The sequence below is a fragment of the Mobula hypostoma genome, chromosome 25 (genome assembly GCF_963921235.1).
Source record: "Mobula hypostoma chromosome 25, sMobHyp1.1, whole genome shotgun sequence".
Taxonomy (NCBI): Eukaryota; Metazoa; Chordata; class Chondrichthyes; order Myliobatiformes; family Myliobatidae; genus Mobula; species Mobula hypostoma.
The window spans coordinates 8,255,074-8,276,476 of NC_086121.1; the positions used below are offsets into that span (position 1 = coordinate 8,255,074).

The following is a 21,403-nucleotide window of genomic DNA, read 5'->3' on the forward strand; positions in this document are numbered from 1 at the left end:
ATCACTTCAGTACTCTTGCTCTGAAGGGAACTGGATTAGAAATCAGCCCAGACAGGAACTGAGGTGGAACTTTTACAACCCTGTTTCTCCCAATGCAGAATCTTCAGGAGGGCCTTGTCTTGTCCCAGCGTCGAATGGCCGTCTGGGAGCAGGTCTAGACGGCTACCGATTTTGAAATAGTTTCCAATGCAGTCAGAAATTTCATGAAGTCAGAGGGGGAGGATTAAGAAAACCAATAGTTAACAAAGATAATGTGCTGAAATTTTAAGCATTTAACCACTACAGTTCCGCAGACTCTTGACGTTCAAAGGAAAAACCTTAATGCCTCACTCAGTCTTTAATCTATCACATGTTAGATCCACAAAAGAGGCCTCAGGAAAATTCCTTGACAGATTTGTTTTATGTGAACAGATGTACTTTAATTAACCTGTTTACCATTTTGGTTTTGAAAATTCTAAGTTAAGGCGTCATCACTCTCTTTGATGTGTGACATTTATCTTTTCTCAATGAGAGCTTAACCCAGAGCTGACAGTAGCCTGAGGAGAGTTCAGCTGATGAAACATATATAAACTTGGACTTGGTGCAGTTCAATAGTGGATCTGCCAAATTATGAAACCAACAAGAAACCTGTGTAGCTATAACTGGGTGCAGTGTCTGTTCCGACCATCTCACTATTGTGCTTTTTGACTCTGACCCCTACACTGGATACTTTAAACAGTGAGATCTGTTGTCGTTGACGTAACATGCTTCCAACGTCAACAGAATGGAGTGGGATCTTCTCACAGAGAACCTTTGGGTTTCTCTGTCCCAGAGTGTAGCAGAAGCTTGCTCGTTGGAATACTTAAATATTTTTAAATCCGACAGTCCGAGGATTGTGTTGGCAGACCATGAGTATCGACGCACTTCCGGCACCAACATAGCACGCCCACAACTCATTAACACTAACTGTACATCTTTGGAAAGTGGGAGGAATCTGGAGCACCCGGAGGAATCTCAACGCGGTGACAGGGAGAACGTACAATCTCCTTGCAGACAGTGGCAGGACTCGAACCCCAGTCGGTGGCCACTGTCACTCTAAAGTGATTGTGCTAACCACCTCGCTATCATGCTGCCTTGTTGGACAATGAAAGAAGTGCAATACGTTTTCAAGTCAGAATAGTGTGCGGCTTGGAGGGACAAAATCGCGATCTTTCCCAGAGCAAGGGACCAAACGGACCACAATATTCCAACTGTGGCCTCACCAACATCTCAATTTATTTATTTATTTTAAGAGATGCAGTACGCAATATGGCCATCCCACCCTTCGAGCCCCACAACCCATTAAACCCCAATTTAACCCTAGCATGATCACGGAACAATTTACAACAGCTAATAAACCCACTGGTACGTCTTTGGACTGTGGGAGGAAACCGGAACGCCCAGCGAAACCCCACGCATTCTGTGGGGAGGACATACAGACCCTTTACCGATGACGTCAGAGTTGATCTCCGCACTCCGAAGCCCTGAGCTGTGATAACGTCGCGCTAGCCGCCACACTCCCGTAGCACCCCGATGCTCGGCTAACACACATTTTCATATTTTAGCAATTCAACAATTTAATTATTACAGCAGGAATATGTGGATTTGATGGCGAAATCTCACCATTTAAACTTTTTAACTAGTAAATTGTTAATTTATATAAAACTGTTTCCTCCTGTACATGGAGTAACCATTGAGCTTAATATTTGTCCTTGTATGCAGTCCATGGTGTGCTATGTTCTTCACCTAAATCTACAATATTGAAGCAGTCTGTCTGACCTGTTTAACAGATGTTGTGGTAATGCCTCCTATTCTACAACCCACCCTATCCACCATTCCCACTCTCCCTCACCCTTTCACCTGTCTTCCCTGGTATTCATCCAGGCCATTTGCCTCAACCATTCCCTGTAGGAGAATGTTCTGCCAAGTTCCCTGGGTAAAGAGTTTTCAAATCTTGCACCTGAATTTCATCTTGTGATTTTTTTTTCTCTCTTGTTCTACACCAGGAGAGTTTCAGCTTCCAGATATCCTCCCAGTCACCTCCTGCTCTTCTGATGAAACTGGCTATGAAGAAAAAAGCCACGGTTTTCCGGCACAAAGCATTTGAAGACCCAGAAGATTACACTTTACAGGTCAATGGGACAGAGGAATATATCTACGGCAAATACCCACTTGGCCGATTTAAGGTGGGGTTTGAGTCTGTTTGGTGTTTACATTCTCCTGAATTGCTGGCACGTCCTCTGTTATTATTTAGAGATACATCACGGAAGCTGGCCCTTCTGGCCCAATGCGCCCGGCTGCCCAATTACACCCCTGTGATCAATTAACCTATTAACTCGTATGTCTTTGGGAGGAAACTGGAGGAAATCCACATGTTAGAAGTTCAGATAAGATCTGCATAAACACATAAATACCACCATGTATTTACAATGTAAGCTGCATTATAAAAAGTGGTTTACAGTGCAGTGATGGGGTAATAGATAGAGGGGGCTGTGGGGGTTAACTCGAACGGTTGACCAGATTCACTGCCCAGGGGAAGAAACTTTTAAGATGGCATGAATGTTTTTAGTTTTATTAGCCCTATAGCACTTCCCAGAGGGGGGCTTTTGGAAAAGTCAGTTTGCAGGGTGGGTAGTGTCCGTGATGATTTTTTCTGCCTGCTTCTTTGTCCTGGACACATACGAACCATGCAGTGATGGTCGACTGCAGCCGGTGACTTTCCCAGCCGAACCATCATGATTTGCTAATCATAAGAGAGAGGATTATCTGAGTTTTATTGCAGTGCTGTTGTTCAGCAAGTACTGACTCAGGAGGTTATGGGGAAGAGACTGGTTTCCAGCGATCCCTAACGTTGGCCTCAGCTTACACTCACCTTCACAGTGGAAATGAATGTTGTATATAACTGGCAGCCAATTAGTGTTTAACGCTGGCAACCAACTGTCCTCCACCATCTGCAAACCTGCGTGTAGTAGCGGGAAGATCACCAGTTTGAGGCCCATTAGCAATAAATCTCACATTTGTCGCAGATTCAGGTTTTATTTGTCGCATGTATGTTGAAACATATGGTGAAATGCGTCATTTGCATTAACAGCCAACGCACTCACGGGTGTGCTGGGCAAACCGCAAGTGTCCCCACACATTCCAGTCTCAACATAGCATGCCCAGGGAAGACAAGCCAGAAAGCAACAACCAGCAAAAACCAGCCCTGTTCCTCTCTCCCTTACCATCCAATTAGGCTCCGGATATCCGAATTGGAATGTTGAATATTTAACTAAACAAAAGCTATGTACAAGTGAAGGAGCTGGCACAAACAGGTGATGACTAAGATGCAGTGAAATGTTGTTGTAAACACAAGTGATTCTGCAGATGGTGGAAAACCAGAGTAACACACACAAAATGCTAGAGGAACTCAGCAGGTCAGACAGCATCTATGGAGAGGAATAAACGGTCAACATTTTGAGCTGAGACCTGATAGGAATCTGGTTGGAGATGAGAGTGGACTATGGGAGAAAGAAAAGGAGATTCCTTCTTCTTGTGTCTGGGCCCAAGACGTCAACTGTTTATTGATTTCCATAGATGCTGCCTGACCTATTGAGTTCCTCCAGCATTTTTAATGAATTGCTGTCACCCTGACCAAGTCTAAGATGACTATGTAAGGAGGTCTACAGACGGAATTGATTGCCCTAAACGTTGATTCCTTTCACCACCAGCACTCTCCTACTTCAGGTTTTCCTTCTGCAAGAAACAACAGAGAGTTGTGTACACAGCTCAGTACATCGTGGAAACCAACCTCCCCTCCATGGACTCTGTCTGCAATTCTCGAGGCCTCGGTAAAGCTGCCAACAAAACCAAAAGACCCCTCCCAGCCCGGACATTCTCTCTTCTCCCCTCTCACAATGGGCTTAAGATACAAAAACCTGAAAGCACGTACTACCAGATTCAAAGAAAAAAGGGGATACTGTTGAGAGTCCTTGACAGGAGAGGCAGCAATCTGTGGAGGAAGAAGCAGAGTTAATGTTTCAGGTTAAGCACCAATGAAAGATTGTTTTTGGATTAGGACATTAATTGTACTTCTCTTCACAGATGCTGCCTGCCCTGCTGAGTATTTACAGCATTTTATTTCAACTCTTACCATGACTGGTGTTTCTTATTTGTCAAAGTCGATTCTTTTGTCATTTGCTCAAGTACGTGTATGCACAGGTGTAAAGAAAAATCTGCTTGTGGCGTCATCACAGGCTGCATTCACAATGTAAATTAAAGATAAATTACACACAATTTTTTAGAAGAAAGAGTACAATTAGAAGGAAAAAAACAATATATTTTAGTGCAAGGTGATCAAACTGGCCATAGTGTTGTTGCACTGATTAGGGTTTGCCAGTTGATTCAAGGTTTGAAGCGAAGTACTTGTTCTTGAACCTGGTAGTTTTTGGCTTTTGTGCTCCTGTCCAATGAGAGCTGCTTGAAGATGGTTTGGGCCGGAATGTTGAGGTCTCTGATGAAGTGTCTCCTATGATACTACCATGGTGGGGAGGGATATGCCCGTGATGTGTTAGGTCGAGTCCATTACTCTCTGCAGCTTCTCACGTTCCTGCACATTTAGATTGTCGTACGAGACCATGATGCCAACAGTCTGGATATTTTCAACGGTACATCTATTTACTGTATTTGTTTATTTAGAAATACAACACAGAACAGGCCCTTCGGGCTCAATGAGTTGTGCTGCCTAGCAACCCACCTATTTAACACTTGCCTAACCACAGAAAAATTTACAAAGAACAATTAGCCTACTGACCAGTACATCTTTGGACTGTGGGAAGAAACTGGAGCACCTGGAGGAAACCCACGCGGTCATGGGGAGAACGTACAAACTCCTTACAGATAGTGGATTAATTGAACTCTGAACTCCAACACCCCGAGCTGTAATGGCATTGCGCTAACTGCTACAGTATCGTGGCTCCCTACATATCTATAGAAGTTTGTTCGAGTGTTTGATGACAAACCAAGCCTCCCTATCTTCCAAAGAAAGTAAAGATGCTCGTGTACTTTCCTTGAGCTCTAAGTTGTATTGATTGAGAGAGAAAAGGAGGAAAGGTACTAAGATGTTTGACTGTGATATAATTTACTGAGACACCAGCGAAAATTACCCTTGTTGTTTTTCTTTCTCCAGTACATCTGTCATTGTATGTCCAATAACCTAACACCGCACCTGACAATGGTCCATAGCTCCACAATAAGGATGTACCAAGACGAGCAGTCCACTGGCATGGGGCAAATCACAAAGAGCCGGACTCATTCCAAGCCACCACCACTTCCCGTTAAAAAGGTAAGCACGGTGCATTCTCTCAGCTGGTGTCAGAATCAGGTAGATTATCACTGACATATGTCGAGAAATATGTAGTTTTGTGGCGGCAATACCGTGCAGGACAAAAAGTAAAATTACTAGAAGTTACATAGTGTAAAAGTCAAATAACAAGGTAGGTTATGGGTTCGTGGACTGTTCTGAAATCTGATGGCAGGGGGAAAAATTTTGTGAGAACATTGAATGTGTGCCTTCAGGTTCCTGTAGCTCCTTCATGATTGCAGTAACCTGCATAGGCCGTGTCCCAGATGGTGAGGGACCTTGATGGGTGGTGACCTTTTGAAGATGCCCTCGATAACTGTGATGGAGCTGGATTGAGTCTACAGTTCTCTGCAGATTTTTCTGATCTTGTGCACTGGCCCCTAAATACCAGCTGGTGATGTAAACAAGTCAGAATGCTTCCCACGATATATCTGTACAAACTTGCTAGAGGCTTTGATAACATAACGATTCTCTTCAAACTCCTTATGAAGAAGAGCCTCTGGCATGTTGTGCCTTCTTCATAAATGCAACATTGTGATGGGCGCTGGATGGATCCTTTGAGATGCTGATACCCAGGAACTTGAAGCGGCTCGCCCTTTCCATTACTGACTCTTAATGAGGACTAGTGTGTGATCTCCCAACTTTCCCTTCCTGAAGTACACAATCAATTCCTTGGTCTTACTGACTCTGAGTACAAGGTTATTGTCATGTAGCCAATCTATCTCACTCCCGTACACACGCAGAGAACGCGTGGTTCTAATAAATCTCATTAATTAACAGAAGAAATCACATCACTTGTGCATTATTGAAGAAATGACACATTATAATTACTGTGTAAAAAAAATAGCGCAATCAACATGCACGCAGTCAGCTTAACCAGGCCGAACAATGAGCAAATAATCCTAATTAAATTTGTTTATCCTATTCCTATATGCATAGCTTCGTCCTTCGCTATCTTAATGCTCAGATATTAGATTAGATTAGATTAAGAGGACACTCAGTCCTCGTTTATTGTCATTTAGAAATGATACAATGTGAATCCAGAGTGATATCACAAAATAAAAACAGGACAAACCAAAGACTAACACTGACAAGACCACATAATTATAACATATAGTCACAGCAGTGCAAGGCAATACCATAATTTGATAAAGAGCAGACCATGGGCATGGTAAAAAAAAGTCTCAAAGTTCTGATCGACTCCCGATAGTCCCGATAGCAGGCAGCAAAAGGGAGAAACTCTCCCTGCCATAAACCTCCAGGCGCCAACAAATGCTGATGCATTGGAAGCACCCGACCACAGCCGACTCTGAGTCCGTCCGAAAACTTCGAGCCTCCGACCAGCCCCTCCGATACAGCCTCCCGACCCTGCCCCGGCCGCCGAGCATCAGGCAAAGCCGAGGACTCGGGGCCTTCTCCTCCAGAGATTCTGGATCACACAGTAGCAGCGTCAGCAAAGAAGGCATTTCAGAATTTTCTCCGGATGTTCCTCTGTGCTCTCACATCTGTCACCATCAAATCAGGATTGTGCACGGCACCCTTCTTGACAAATAACAGATATCATTTCACCGGAGTGGCCGCTGCGCGCTGTGTCGTGCCGCCATCTTCTCCTCCCATTGTAATGGATCTTTTTATCTGAATGGTATGTACTTGATAAAACATCTTATCTGATGTGTTAACACTTCAGTCCTGATGAAGGGTCTTGGCCCGAAAGGTCGACTCTTTATTACTCTCCATAAATGCTGCCTGACCTGCTGAGTTCCTCCGGCATTTTGTGTGAGTTACTCTGGATTCCCAGTGTCTGCAGGATCTCTTGTGTACATCATTTTATGCGGCTTGTAGATGTCTCTGCAGTATTAGTTACTGACTAAACAGCAGAAACTTCAACCAGTCAAAATTAATGATCTGAAGCCAACAAAAACTAATCCAGTACCAGGACGGATATAAACAAACCAAATATGCTTGGACCACAGCCATCCTTTATTCATGGGTTCTGATTGGAATTTCCACCTGGATTTGTATTTATAATAATTTCCAGAGATACATAATTCATTGAACATGGTGTTACAGGTAGTTAGGGTGGTAACGAGAGCTTTTGAAACATTGGTTTTCATAAATCAATGTATTGAGTTTTGGGTATTCAATCTTTCAGTAATATTTGAGTAATATTGTAAATGTATTGTTTGATTAAGCATTCTTTGTTGCTTACATAATGCATTATGGGTTATCTGTAGAAGTACATAAATGCCATACGCCAATATGTCACCATGTTATACGTGCGCACCTCACTTAAAGTAAAAACAAAGTTAGGCTCGCATTCCAGACTCCCTTGTTTTTATTTTGATTAGCTTTATGTTTTGGAGTTACAAAACATAACATTGAGTGCAGGAGTTGGAATGTTGCATTGAAGTTGTATAAGCTGTTGATGAAGCCTGTTTTGGAGAACTGTGACACACACAAAATGCTGGAGGAACTGAGCAGGCCAGGCTGCATCTATGGAAAAAAGTACAGTCAACGTTTTGGGCTGAGAGCCTTCAGCAGGACTGGAGGAAAAAAGAGGATTTTCTCCAGCTCTGCCGAAGGGTCTCAGCCCGAAAGGTCAACTGTACTTTTTTCCCACAGATGCTGCCTGGCCTGCTGAGTTCCTCCAGCATTTTGTGTGTGTTGCTTGGATTTCCAGCATCTGCAGATTTTCCCTTGTTTGCAGTACTGTGTGCAGTTTTGGTCACCTACCTGCACGGGAGATATCAATAGGGTTGTAAGAGTGTGGAGAAAATTTACAGGGATGGTGCCAGGACTTGAGGACAGGGGATATAGGGAAAGGTTCAATGGTTAGGACTTTATTTTCCTACAGCGTAGGAGAATAAGGGGAGATTTGATAGAGGTATGTAAAATGATGAGTGGTATTTACAGGGTGAATGCAAGCAGGCTTTTTCCACTGAAGTTGGGTTAGACTAGAACTAGAGGTCATGGGTTAAGGGTGAAAGGTGAAATGTTTAAGGGAAACATGAAGGGGAACTTTTTCACTCAGAGGGCGGTGAGAGTGTCGAATAAACTCCCAGTGGAAGTGGTGGATGAGGGTTCGATTTCAACATTTAAGAGAAATTTGTATAGCTGTGTGGATGAGAACGGTACAAAGGACTATAGTCTGGGTACAGGTCAATTGAACTAGGTAGAATAATAGTTTGGCATGGACTAGATGGGCCAAAAGGCCTGTTTCTGTGTTGTAGTGCACAATAACTCTGCAGATTTAATGAAAAAGAGCAAATATTCTGTTTCCAAGTGGGAAGTAGAAGTGAGTTGCAAATGGTTTTTTTAAAAAAAGGAAAATTGCAGATTAGCAATGAATTAGAATATTTTAATGCATATTAGAGGTTACACTGTGGTAAACAAGGTAAGGCTTGCAGGAAGTATGTTATTGAGGTGATCAGTCACCTAGAGTTCAAGATGTAGTGAAATACATTGGGGACTTTTATAATGTATTGATGTAGTTTAATACACAGCAATCTTAGTGTATTCTATCATTCAGAGTTATAAATAGACAGTGTGCTTCTCTTTAGTGTCTCTGTAATGTGTGGTTAATAATGTTTAAGATGCTAATCTAAGACATGGTGCATTCGGCAGAATTTCAATGCATCAGCCTAATCTCTGCTCTGAGCCCCGATTAATAGAATTCACATTTGAAGTCTTGTGCACCCTGCCAGTGGTGTTTGCTTGTGCTGCTTTCGTTAGTTTGATCATGGGAAGAGGTGAAAAGGGCCCTATGGTTCAAGTGGCAAAGCTTTCTTCAAATCCCGGCGTTGCGTGGAGCTCCTCAGTTCAGCCTTTATTGAGCAACACACACACAGAACATTCTAGAGGAAATTAGCACGCCAGGCAGCATCTGCAGAGGGGAATAAAACAGTCAACACCTCTTTTTTTATTGAATACACCGCAGAATAAACCCTTCCGGCCCTTCAAGCCATGCTGCCCAGCTATCCCCGATTTAACCCTAGCCTAATCACAGAACAATTTTCAATAAACAATTAACCTACTAACTGGATTATGGGAGGTAACCAGAGCACCCAGGGGAAACCCACGCGGTCGTAGGGAAAATGTACAAAACTCCTTACAAACAGATGAGACCCTTCATTAGGACCTGTTGACAGTCCCAATGAAGAAACTTGGCCTGAAACATTGTCCGTTCATTCACCTTCATGAATGTGCCTGACTTGCTGAGTTCCTCCAGCTTTTTGTGTGTGCGTTGCTCAAAGTTTCCAGCATCTGAAGAATTTCTTGATTTCATCCTTTATTGGTCGGCTTTCATCAGATCAGAGTAACCACCTCAGTAGCCAAAATCTTGGTGTTTCCTTCAATAGACTGTAAGGCAAAAGAGCAGAATTAGCCACTCAGCCCATCATATCTGCTCCACATCTCATCATACCTGTTTTACTATCCCACTCAACCCCCTTCTCCTGCCTTATTAATCAAGAACCTTCAACCTCTGCTTTAAATGTACCCAATGACTTGGCCTCCACAACCATCAGTGGTGATGAATTCCAAAATTTACCACCCTCTGGCTAAAGAAACTTCTTCTTATCTCTGTTCTAAAGGGCTATCCTTGTATTATGAGGCTGTGCCCTCTGGTCCCAGATTCACGTACTATAGGAAAATCTTCTCCACATCTTGATGTTGGGAACAGATGGCACTTAAAGCATTGCTCCTCAATGAGCAACCAACTTCCCTTCAGTTGAGGAAGATTGAGAGAGAAAGATAGTGGGCAACTTAAAAAGGACTCACCATGGAGCATAGCACAGTACAGATTGGCGCATGCCGTTCAGCCCACAATGTTGTGCTGACCTTTATCCTACTTTAAGATCAGGTTAACCCTTCCCTCCTACATTTTCCTTTGATCCATGTGCCTACCTACGAGTCTCTTAAATGTCCCTAATGTATCTGCCTCTACCAGCACCCCTGGCAGTGCGTTCCATGCACCCATCACTTTCTGTGTAAAAAAAAACTTATCTCTGACTTTCCCTGTTAAACATTCCTCCAAACACCTTAAAGTTATGCTCCCTTCATATGTGCCATTTCCTCCCTGGGAAAATGTCTTTGGCTGTCCACTCGATCTATACCTTTTATTATCTTGTACACCTCTATTAGGTCACCTCTCATCCTCCTCCTTTGCTCCAAAGAGAAAAGCCCTAACTCTCTCAAACTGTCCTCATAAGATTTGCTCCCTAATCCAGGTAGCATCTTGGCAAATCTCCTCTGCATCCTGTCTGAAGCTTCCATGTCCTTCCTATAAAGAGGTGATCAGAACTGAACACAATACTCCAAGTGGTGTAACCAGAATTTTGTGGAGCTGCAACATTACCACCATGGAGTGGATGAATATTTTTAACTCAAACTGAATGTAGCTGAGACCTTATGCTTTGTGTTTGGTTCGATGGCTTAATAGGTAATCTTTGTTGAAGGGTGTGTATGTATGTAAACGTTGATAAATGCAGGTATGGGTGTCTGCATTTATATGTGCTAGACCATAAGGCAATAAGACACAGGCTAAGAATTAAGCTATTTGATTGATCAAGTCTGGTCTGTCATACCATTATGGCTAATTTATTAAACCTCTCAATCCCAATCTCCTGCCTTCTCTTTGTAATCTTTGACGCTCTAACCAATCAAGAACCTGTCAACATCTGCTTTAAATATAGCCAATGACTTGGTAATAAATTCCACATATTCACCACTCTCTGGCTAAAGAAAGTCCTACTCATCTTTATTCTAAAGGGACATCCTTATATTCTGAGGCTGTGCCCTCTGGTCCTAGACTCCCCTCCTACAGGAAACATCTTTTCCACATCCGCTTGCTCTAGGCCTTTCAATATTCGAGAGATTTCAATGAAATTCCCCTCATTCTTTTAAACTCCAGTGTATATGGGTCCAGAGCCATCAAGTTCTCCTCATACATTAACTGTTTCATTCCCATGCTCTTAAATCTTCTCTGGACCCTCTCCAAAGCCGGGACATCCATTTTTAGATATGGGGGCCCAAAACTGCTCACAATTCCCCAAGTGCAGTCAGATCAATACCTTATAAAGTCTCATTGTGCATGTGTGTAGGGTGGCATCATAGCACAGCACTTTACAGTACCAGCGACCCAGGTTCAATTCCCATCACTGTCTGTAAGGAGTTTGTCTGTTCTCCCCGTGACCATGTGGGTTTCCTCCACATGCTCCGGTTTCCTCTCACAGTGCAAAGACGTACTGGTTGGTAGGTTAATTGGTCATTGTAAGTTGCCCTGTGATTAGTTGCTGGGCAGCATGGCTCGATAGGCTGTTCCCTGCTGTACCTCAATAAATACGTAAAAAACAAACATGTTAAATCTGCAAGTGTATGAATGTGTGTGGAAGTCTCGGCACATGATTGTGAACAATTCCAATCTGACGTACTCTTTTCTGACCGCTTTCTTTAGTAGCAGTTCTCTTTGTTCCTTCACGGCATGTTTTATAATACAGCATTACAATATCACTATTGTGCAGAGATCTAAAACCAGTTGTAAACACCACAAAGCTCTGCTGTTGGAGCCCCTTGGAATCTTACAAGGTTTAGAGTGGAGGTATCACATGCTGTGTCGTCGATGACCTTCCAGAGGATTGGAATCGACATGTGATCCGTTTCCCTGTAACAGAGCGGGGGGGGGCGCGGTTTACAGGCAAACTGAGCTGAGCTTGATCAGCATCGGTGATGCCCCACTCACCCTGATCTGTCCACTTGTGCCGCAGAAGTGGGAGTGATGGTGTCGGCTGAGGGCAAGTTAGAAGCAGGGCATTTAGAGTAACACACGCAAAGTGCTGGATGAACTCAGCAGGTCAGGCAGCATCTATGGAAAGGAACAAAGGTTTGATGATTTGGGCCAAGATTCTTCATCAGGATCGAGCAGCATTTGTTAGACAGGACTCGTCTCTCAGCACAGGAAGAGGCCTTTCGGCCCAGCGACGCCATCCGACCCACTTACACTCACACCACCCCCCTGTGGAGAAGTTTCCCACAGATTCCCCTTAAATATTTCACCTTTCACTCTTAACCTGTGACCTCTAGTTCTAGTCTTATCTGAAGGGAAAGTGCCTGCATGCGTTCACCCAAACTATACCCCTAATAATTTTATAAACAGTACTGTGCAGAAGTCTTAGGCACATATGTATAGCTAAGGTGCCTAAGACCTTTGCACAGTACTGTAGTAATTTTATGTATGGCACTTTATTGCTGCTGCTACAGAAATAATAAATTTCATGACTTATATGAGTGGTGATGAACCTGATTCAGATATGGGTCTCGATTGTGGACTGAGAGTGAGAAGGGGGCAGGGAGAGGGGAATCACAGTAGGGAAAGGGGAAGGGAGAGGGGAGGGAGTGGGAAGTACCAGAAGGACATTCTGTAATGATCAATAAACTAATTGTTTGTAATCAAGTGACCTTGCCTGGTGTCGCAGGGCTGGGTGTGTCTGCACTTGTGCCTACCCCACCCCTGGCACTCCTTCTCTGCCACCTGTCCCACACCCCTCTTGTGGCACTCCACCCTTGCTACTCCCAGCATGTTTTACTCCTGTCAGATTTGTAAACTTGCTATCCACTCCACACTGATCAATACAGAACTGTACAAAAGCCAGAGGCACCCTAGCTAGATATACATACCTAAGATTTTTGCACAGCACTGTACATCTATCAAGTCTCCCTTCGTTCTCCTATGTTGCAGGAAATAAAGTCTTAACCTATTCATCCTTTCCCTATAACTTGGGTCTGACTGTCCTGTCATCATGCTTGTAACCTATTCATCTTTTCCCCATAACTTGGGTCTGGCTGTCCTGTCATCATGCTGGTAAGCTTTCTCGACATGTTGTTGTTGTTCGTCCATCGTTGTCATCGATGAAGACCTCGACACCATTATGTACTTAGAGGATGGTGAATGTGTGGAACTTATTGCTATGGACAGCTGTGGAGGCCAAGTCATTGGGTATATTTAAAGTGAAGGTTGGAGGTCAAAAGTCCATTTTGTACTCAGGGAGTATTCAGTAGTCCGTTAACAGTTTCTGATTAGACTGGGTTATTTGGCATGTCCAAATTCTTGTCAGGATCCCTCTCTTAGAGTTTGGAAGTGTGAACAAGCATATTTATGTGTGTGTGTGTGTGTGTGTGTGTGTGAGAGAGAGAGGGAGAGAGTATGTATACAACAGAAAGAGAGAGATTGAGAAAAATTCAGTTTGAGAACCCTTCAGCAGAACTGAAAGAAAGTTTAAAAGTTCAAAGTTATTATCTCAGTACATATATGGCACCATATACAACCCTGAGATTCATTTTCTTGCAGGCATTTACAAGAGAACAGAGAAATACAATAAAATCAATGAAAAACTACACACAAAGACTGACACACCCAATGTGCAAAAGTCAAACTGTGCAAATATTAATAATAAATAAGTAAGTAAACAATGCTGATAACATGAGTTAATTTTAAGATACCCAGACAGCTGGACAGGGCAAACTGAATATCTCTGATAAGCTGAGGCTGAGGTTGTCATGGAGATGAACTATTGATGAAGTTATGTGTTTGTTAGATTAATGAGGGAAGTCACAATGAGAATGCAAGCAAAGAAGCATGTTGAAGTTGCACACAGAGCCAAAGGAAATACCCAGCAAGATGACCACATCAGTGCCTTTGGAGACAAAAACAGTTGACGTTTAGGGTCACGCACCCCATGTCAGGGGTTGTTTCAGATTTCCAGCACTTTGGTTTATTTTTATTTTCTGTTCTATTCTTGCTCTTCAGAGTTGTTTTTCTAAACATGTTATGATGAGTGCAGTGCATTTTTTCTGCACTGAAGCCAATCTAGTCCCTACTTTGTATGAATTAACTTTTTTTTTATCTAGAGGTACAGCACGGCTGGCCTAACGAGCCGCTGATGGCGGGGAGGGATGTACCCCTGATGTATTGGGCTGAGATTACTACTCTCGGAGAATTTGAAAGTGTGAACAAGCATACACTCAGTGGCCACTTTATAAAGTACAGGCGGTACCTTAACAAAGTGGCGAACTGAGTGTATTTCTAGATGCTTGTGGTTTTCTGTTGCTGTAGTCCATCCACTTCAAGGTTCAACGTGCTGTGCATTCAGAAATGCTCTTTTGTACGCCACTGTTGTAATGCATGGTTATTTGCGTTAGTGTCACTTTCCTGTCAGCTTGAACGAGTTATTTTCTGACCCCTTTCATTAACAAGAAGTTTTTGCCCACAGAACAGCCACTTACTGGATGTTGTTTTGTTTTTCACACCATTCTCTGTAAACTCTAGAGACTGTTGTGTATGAAAATCCCAGGAGATCAGTTTCTGAGATACTCAAATAACCCTATCTGGCTCCAATGATCATCCCACAGTCAAAATCACATAGATCACATTTCTCCGCCATTCTGATGTTTGGTCTGAACAACAACATAACCTCTTGACCATATCTGCATGTTTTTATTCATTGAGTTGCTGCCATATAACTGGCTGATTAGATATTTGTAGTTACGAGCATAATTATACATTATATACAATAATATACTTATTATAAGTAATAATACCATTTAGGTATTAGGTGTACCTAATAAGTGGCCACTACGTGTATATCTGGGTGTACGTGTGCATGTATGTATAATCATTCAAATGATTAGTTGCTTCTGTTCGTCCCAGTGAATCACCAACTCTGCTCACCTGTTGTTGACAAAGGGCATATGAACTGACGCGGTGATTTCCTTTTCTATTTCAGCAGTCAAGCATCAGTCTCTGGGACCTGGATAAGCCTTTTACAATCACTTTGGTATCAGGAAGCAAAGTTAATGCAGATGAAGGAATGAAGGTTGGTGCAGCTCCTTTCTGCCTCAATGTGAACAGATCCTCTTGTTTACTGCATCTGAATGATTAATATATATATATATAGATTACATGTCATCAGGCCTCACCTCACCACACATCCACATTAGTGTTGTCAAGCAGTCTGCAAAACTCAGCAACACAGGAAGCTGGAGGTTTTAAGTTTCGACCTCTTGAAGCAAGATATTGCTTCTTAGAATCATGATTTCCCGGTAGTTAAATGTCTTTTTTTCTGCGGTTTCAAGCAGCAAGGGGAAGTTTAGAGTGAAGTTTTGCCGGGGAGAGAAGGGGTTGGTGGACGTGGTCAGCCGTGCAAGTGTCATTTTGCAAGGGACTGCCTTGTAGGCGAGACTTTTGTCAATGATGAGAGCGAGATAACTAACCAACAAGCGTTGTTTATAACAATTATTTTGCGGGGAAGAAATTGTTCTGTTTCCTCGAGGCAGATTTTTGGAAGATCAATTAATTTTCCAACAAAGGACTTGTGATTCTTTTAACAGGACTTGAGAATTAGAGGTGCAATATTCCTGGAAGTTTTGTTGTTTTCCCTGCCTCTAAGCACTGACCATTAGCTAGCCTACAAGACTGGCTGGAATATTGTGTGTGATTTTTGTCTCCATGCACAAAGATGTTGTCACTGATTAACTGGACACTGAATCCTGCACTCATTCCTCAAACATTCTTTATTTTACTTGTCCCTGTCACCACACAGAGAAATGCCTTTTTTATGCAAAATTAACTAGAAGTTATGAGTATTGACCATTTGGTAAGCTGTGTATGTTTGAATTCCATTCACAATACCAGCGAAACTTCAAGATAACAATTGATGATACTTTGAAGTTAGTAAAGTAATTGTTCCTTAGTTGGTGTGTGTTTCACATCCTTCCATTACGTTCCTATTCTTCATAAGTGAAATTGCTCTGGCCCTCCTGCTGTGCAAAGGGAAACTATGCTCTTCAAAGACCTTTCTTGCCTTGGCTGTCTTCACTCTATCTACATTCTGTCGTTGCCTGAGCATTATGTTAACCCTTGCCATGCCACAACTTCCACAAGGGGTGGTACGCATACCTTTGAGGCAGTGGTCTCATTGTACGGGTTCAAGGCTTCAGGGGCGTGTCCATTGAGGAGAAAACGGTAAGATTATCATAACCATCTCAGTGAGTTCAGAAGAGTGATCGGTGGTCTCAATGAGCATGCAAAATCCTGAGAGGGATTATCAAAGTTCAAAGTAGATTTATTATCGAAGTATGTATATTATATACAACTTGAGATTCGTCTCCTCATACACAGCCACAAAACAAAGAAATGCAGTAGAACCCATTTAAAACAAGATTGAAGTCTGTCAAACACCCAATGTGCAGGGGAAAAAACAAATCATGTAAATGATAAAAGTAAGCAAATAGCGTTCAGAACTGATTTCATGACCTGATGAAGGGTCTTGGCCTGAAACCTCAGCTGCTTAATCCCCTCCATAGATGCTGTCTGACCTGGTCCCAACAGGGATTAATCTGCTTATCAATCCTTCTCAGAGTGTTGTTCTGAGAGGAATTGATAGTCAGATGCTGGGAGCCTGGAAACATGGAGCTAGTGGGCATTGTCATAGATTTAAGGTCAGCTACTTAAGACGGGGAATAGCGGAAATTTCTTCACTCAGAGCAGGGGTTCCCAGCCTTTTTTATGCCATGGATCCAAAACCATTACCTAAGGGGTCCGTAGACCCCAGATTGGGAACCCCGGACTCAGGGATGTCAACTCTTGGAATTTTTTTGTCCCAGAGTGCAGTAGATGGACTGCCATGGAGAATAATTCAAGTGTAAGACTGATAAAATTATAAAACCGATGGAGTCTGAACAGAAAATAAATCAGCCATGACCTTATTGAAAGTTGGAGCAGCCTCAGAAGACTTTATTCCTTATACCTTCCCCAGAAGACGATGCCTTTACCACAACAGCTCAGACAAGGGCATTTTCTTTGTTTCCTGATTGGACAATTGGTGATGTTCAGTGAAATGGCCTTTCTGCTCATTTCAAGCGTTTAATAACGAGAGCAAAGATGATTAAGAAACACAACTTTAATTGTACTAAATTGAGAAACTGCAGGAACCCGAAATTAAAATAAAATGCAGGTCACACTCAGTAGGCTGGGAGGGATCTGTGTTCAAGAAGACAGCATTAACACTGTTACAAGAGATTCGGTGTTAGTGTTGTTAATGTTTCACATTGAAGACTCGCCATCATAAATGGGAAAGAGAATGTCGGTGGATTAATGGGAGCAATTGGAGACTGAAAATATGACAAAGGCAGCCTAAAATGGTGTAATATGGGGTTTGACTGACAGGTGAGGTTGAGCTAACAGTGAGAGGAAAACAGACCTATTGTCTCAGGTGGATGACCCACAGCAGGTGAACAGGTGGAGTCATAGAAAAGTACAGCACTGGATCAGGCCCTTCGGCCGATCTAGTCCATGCCAAACCAGTTAAACTTCCTACTCCCATCAACCTGCACTGGGGCCATGCATGTACCTGTCCAAATTTCTCTTAAATTTCGAAATCGAGCTTGCATACACCACTTGTGCCGGCAGCCCATTCTAGACCCTCACCACCCTCTGAGTGAAGAAGGTCCCTCATGTTCCCCTTGAACTTTTCACCTTTCACCCCTAACCCATGACCTCTGATTGTAGTCCCACCCAACCTCAGTGGAAAATGCGTGCTTGCATTTACCCGATCTATACCCCTCAGTCCAGAAGCAATCAGGGAAATGCCAGGTACCTGAAATTGTGGAGTTCGTTATTGAGTCTGGAAAGCTGCAAAGTGCCCAGACAGAAGATAAGGTGCTGCTCCTCAAATTTATATTGGGTATGTTGGAAAATTATGGTGGATGTCACCCTTGGGCACCATTTGTACTGCAATTCTATTGTGATAATATTTTACTTTGAGCTATCTCCTGTTGAACTGACTTTAAAACATGATTCACACAACAGTTTTACAACTTTGTGTGTGTGTGAATGTGTATGAGAAGGTGGGAAAGGGGCTTGTTTTGCTGTCGCAGTCTTGCTTTGTTCTGTCGTTGTTGCCATTGTTGCTGGTGTTGATCTACCGAATGTGCTGGCCACGTGTGGTGACACTTGCACATCTTTGGGCTTGTTGGTTGTTAACGCGAGCATCACCTGTCACTGTATGTTTTGATGTGCTTGTACTAAATAAATCAATGTGAATTTTGTCTAAATCTAAAATGTCAATGGCAGCATCCCCTAAACTCATGGTCTCTTAAACTTTGAAAAACGGGGTATTTGGGTGCAGGTGACATTCACCTTATGCCAGTTCTAGGTCACACACAACACCTTATTGGAATTATATCGCTGTCCCTTCATTGTTGTTGGAACTCAGTGTGGAATTTTTATTTATTAATTGAAAGATAGAACCAGGAACAGGCTCTTCCAGCCCAATGAGCTCCACCACCCAGCAACCTACCGATTTATCTCCAGCCTCATCACAGGACAATTTACAATGGTCAGCTAACGTACAAGCCAGTGCCTCTTTGGAATGTGGGAGGGAACCAGAACTCCCAGATGAAACTCACGTGGTCACGGGGAGAACCTACAAAGTCCCTACAGACTGTGCTAGAAGTGAACTCCGAACTCTGACGCTCTGAGCTGTAATAGTGTTGTGCTAACTGCTACATAATCGTGCCACCCATGGTAGCAAAGTGTTTCTGTATATATTACATGGAAAGTAATATATGATTGTGATTTTTTTTTGAGAACTTTTACTGTTTTTCTCTGAATGCCTTCATTGCTGAGAGACAATCCATCTTGTTTGACATTGCCGATATCTTTCCCTGATCTGTTCCTTGTCTTTTGTTCCTCTACTGTCGGTCTTGTCTCTTAACTTCTGGTTTTCTTCCAGCACTCTATGGGCAAGAGTCCAGGTGGAAGTAGATGGGACGAGGCAGAATAATAGTTCGGCACGGACCAGATGGGCTGAAGGGCCTGTTGCATTGCTGTAGTTTCTATCACCCATTTCACTCAAAAATAAAGCACAAATGGTACACCTAAAGCTATCAGACTGACTAAAACTCCAACTTGGGGTGCCACGGTAGTGTAGCGGTCAGTGCGACACTGTTACAGCACAGGGCGTTGGAGATCGGCGTTCAATTCCGGCATCCTCCATATGAACGTTTGAAAATTTTTCCTGTGTGCTCATGGGTGTCCTCCGGGTGCTCTGGTTTCCTCCCACAGTCCAAAGTCCTACCGGTTAGTAGGTTAATTGGTAACCTTGTGATTAGCCTTGGCTTATTAGATGGGTTGGTGGGCAGTACAGCTCAAAGGCTGAAAGGGCCAATTTTGCGCTGTATCTCTAAATAAATCAAATTAAATTATCGAAAGACATTCATTATTTCTCTTCCCACAGATCCGCTGACCAGCTTTTCCTCCATTTTCTGTACTCAGTTCGGATTTCCATATTTGCAATATGTAATATGACTACGTATGACTGAAATCCACCTTGCCATGTCCTGTCACTGTTGCTGTATCTTTGCGACTTTGACCCAGACCTCAGCTGTCCATTGGACAAGGCGGTCTGGATGTCAATCTTCCTCCTGCAGAGGTTAGGTGCAGTCAGACAATCAGTTCTGTGGTTTTGTTTTCACTGAATCACATCCTGTTGGAGTTTTGACCATCTACGTGGATGCACGCTGCACATTCAGAGTTTCTGTGGTGAAACAAGATTGTCATCAAAATACTTTGGAGCCTTGAGCATAGAGTCATAGAGAACTACAGCACAGAAACAGGCCCTTCAGCCCATCTAGTCTGTGCCAGCCTGGCTCACTGCCTAATATCTGCACCTGGACCATAGTCCTCCATACCTCTGCTGTCCATGTACCAGTCCAAACTTCTCACAAATGCTGCAATTGAATCCGCCACTTCCACTGGCAGCTCGTTCCACACTGGCATCATCCCCTGAGATAGAAATTTATTTTCCCAGCATGAAAATGTAAGTTCCAGTATTGGCTGCGAATGATATTTGCAGTTGGTTCTGGTAAAATCAGCAGACTGGAAACATTGGGAGGGGAATGTTTGGTGGCCTGTACTCCAGTGTGCAGGCCCGTCTGGTGTGAATTTGAAACCAGAATCAGTCCGGTTTATTATCAATGATCTATGTCGTAAAATCTGTTTTTTTATGGTAGCAGTACCATGCAATGCATATAAGCATTACTATAGGTTATGATGAGAAATATTTTAAAAATTCATAGGTACAGCAGGCAGCATAATGGTTAGCACAATGGTTTACAGTACAGGTGACCCGGGTTCAATTCCCGCTGCTGCCTGTAAGGAGTTTGTACATTCCCCACATGACTGCGTCCAAAGGCATACCGGTTCGTAGGTTAATTGATCATTGTAAATTGTCCCCATGATTAGGCTAGGATTAAAATGGGGGATTGCTGGGCGGCACGCTTCGAAAGGCCAGAAGGGCCTACTCCGTGCTGTAACTCAAAGAACAATTACTACAAGTGGGGAGAGAGAGAGAGAGAAATTGGAAACTTGTTTTGCTGTTCATAGGAACAAAACTATTATACTTAGGGCTTTTGAATTTAATAATATTATTGGAGTTCATTTGTGGTGTCCGTAAGTCAGGCGTTTGTAACCCAGGGAAGACCCACGATGGAAAGAATTTAGGAAAAGTCTCTGTGTCCATTGGAACTTCCTGACAAAGGAACCACAGGCAAATCTGTAAATCCTGAACAATGACTGATTATCTTTCCGGCATTTTCTGTTTCGTTTGAATTCCTGTTTGTTATTAAAGCTTTCAAAAGCAAAATTCAAATTGTCACTTTCCAAATATTTCAAGTATTGACATTTAAAATTCTACCCAATCTCATGTTTGTTCATTATTTGAACATCTGTGGGAACTGCTGTGTGGAACGGACTGCAGAAATGATTACCCTGGAAATGTATGTGGTGTTTTGGAAGTAGAAAGGCCTGCAGTAGTTCTCAAAGACCCAGATGTTCACCAAAATTACTTGAGTATCCTGTGCTTGCTCTGTCTCTGCCCTTCTCATGACTGCTGGTTAATGTTCCCAGGACGCTATCTTCTCCCTCGATGAGTCATTCTTTCTATGCAAGCGGCTTTTCATATGGCAACAACTTATCTCTATTCTTTTTTC

The 21,403-nt window shown here is 42.9% G+C and overlaps 1 protein-coding gene across 9 annotated transcripts in view; it reads left to right on the top strand.

Moving 5' to 3' along the window:
• Positions 1–21,403, top strand: part of pik3cd (phosphatidylinositol-4,5-bisphosphate 3-kinase, catalytic subunit delta) — a 244,079-nt gene that overhangs the window by 171,264 nt on the left and 51,412 nt on the right. For all 9 annotated transcript variants that reach the window (XM_063033142.1, XM_063033145.1, XM_063033143.1 and 6 more), the window contains 3 exons: positions 2,025–2,204; positions 5,186–5,341; positions 15,139–15,228. In XM_063033142.1, the coding sequence (XP_062889212.1) occupies positions 2,025–2,204; positions 5,186–5,341; positions 15,139–15,228 (426 nt within the window). The remainder of the gene's footprint in view (positions 1–2,024; positions 2,205–5,185; positions 5,342–15,138; positions 15,229–21,403) is intronic.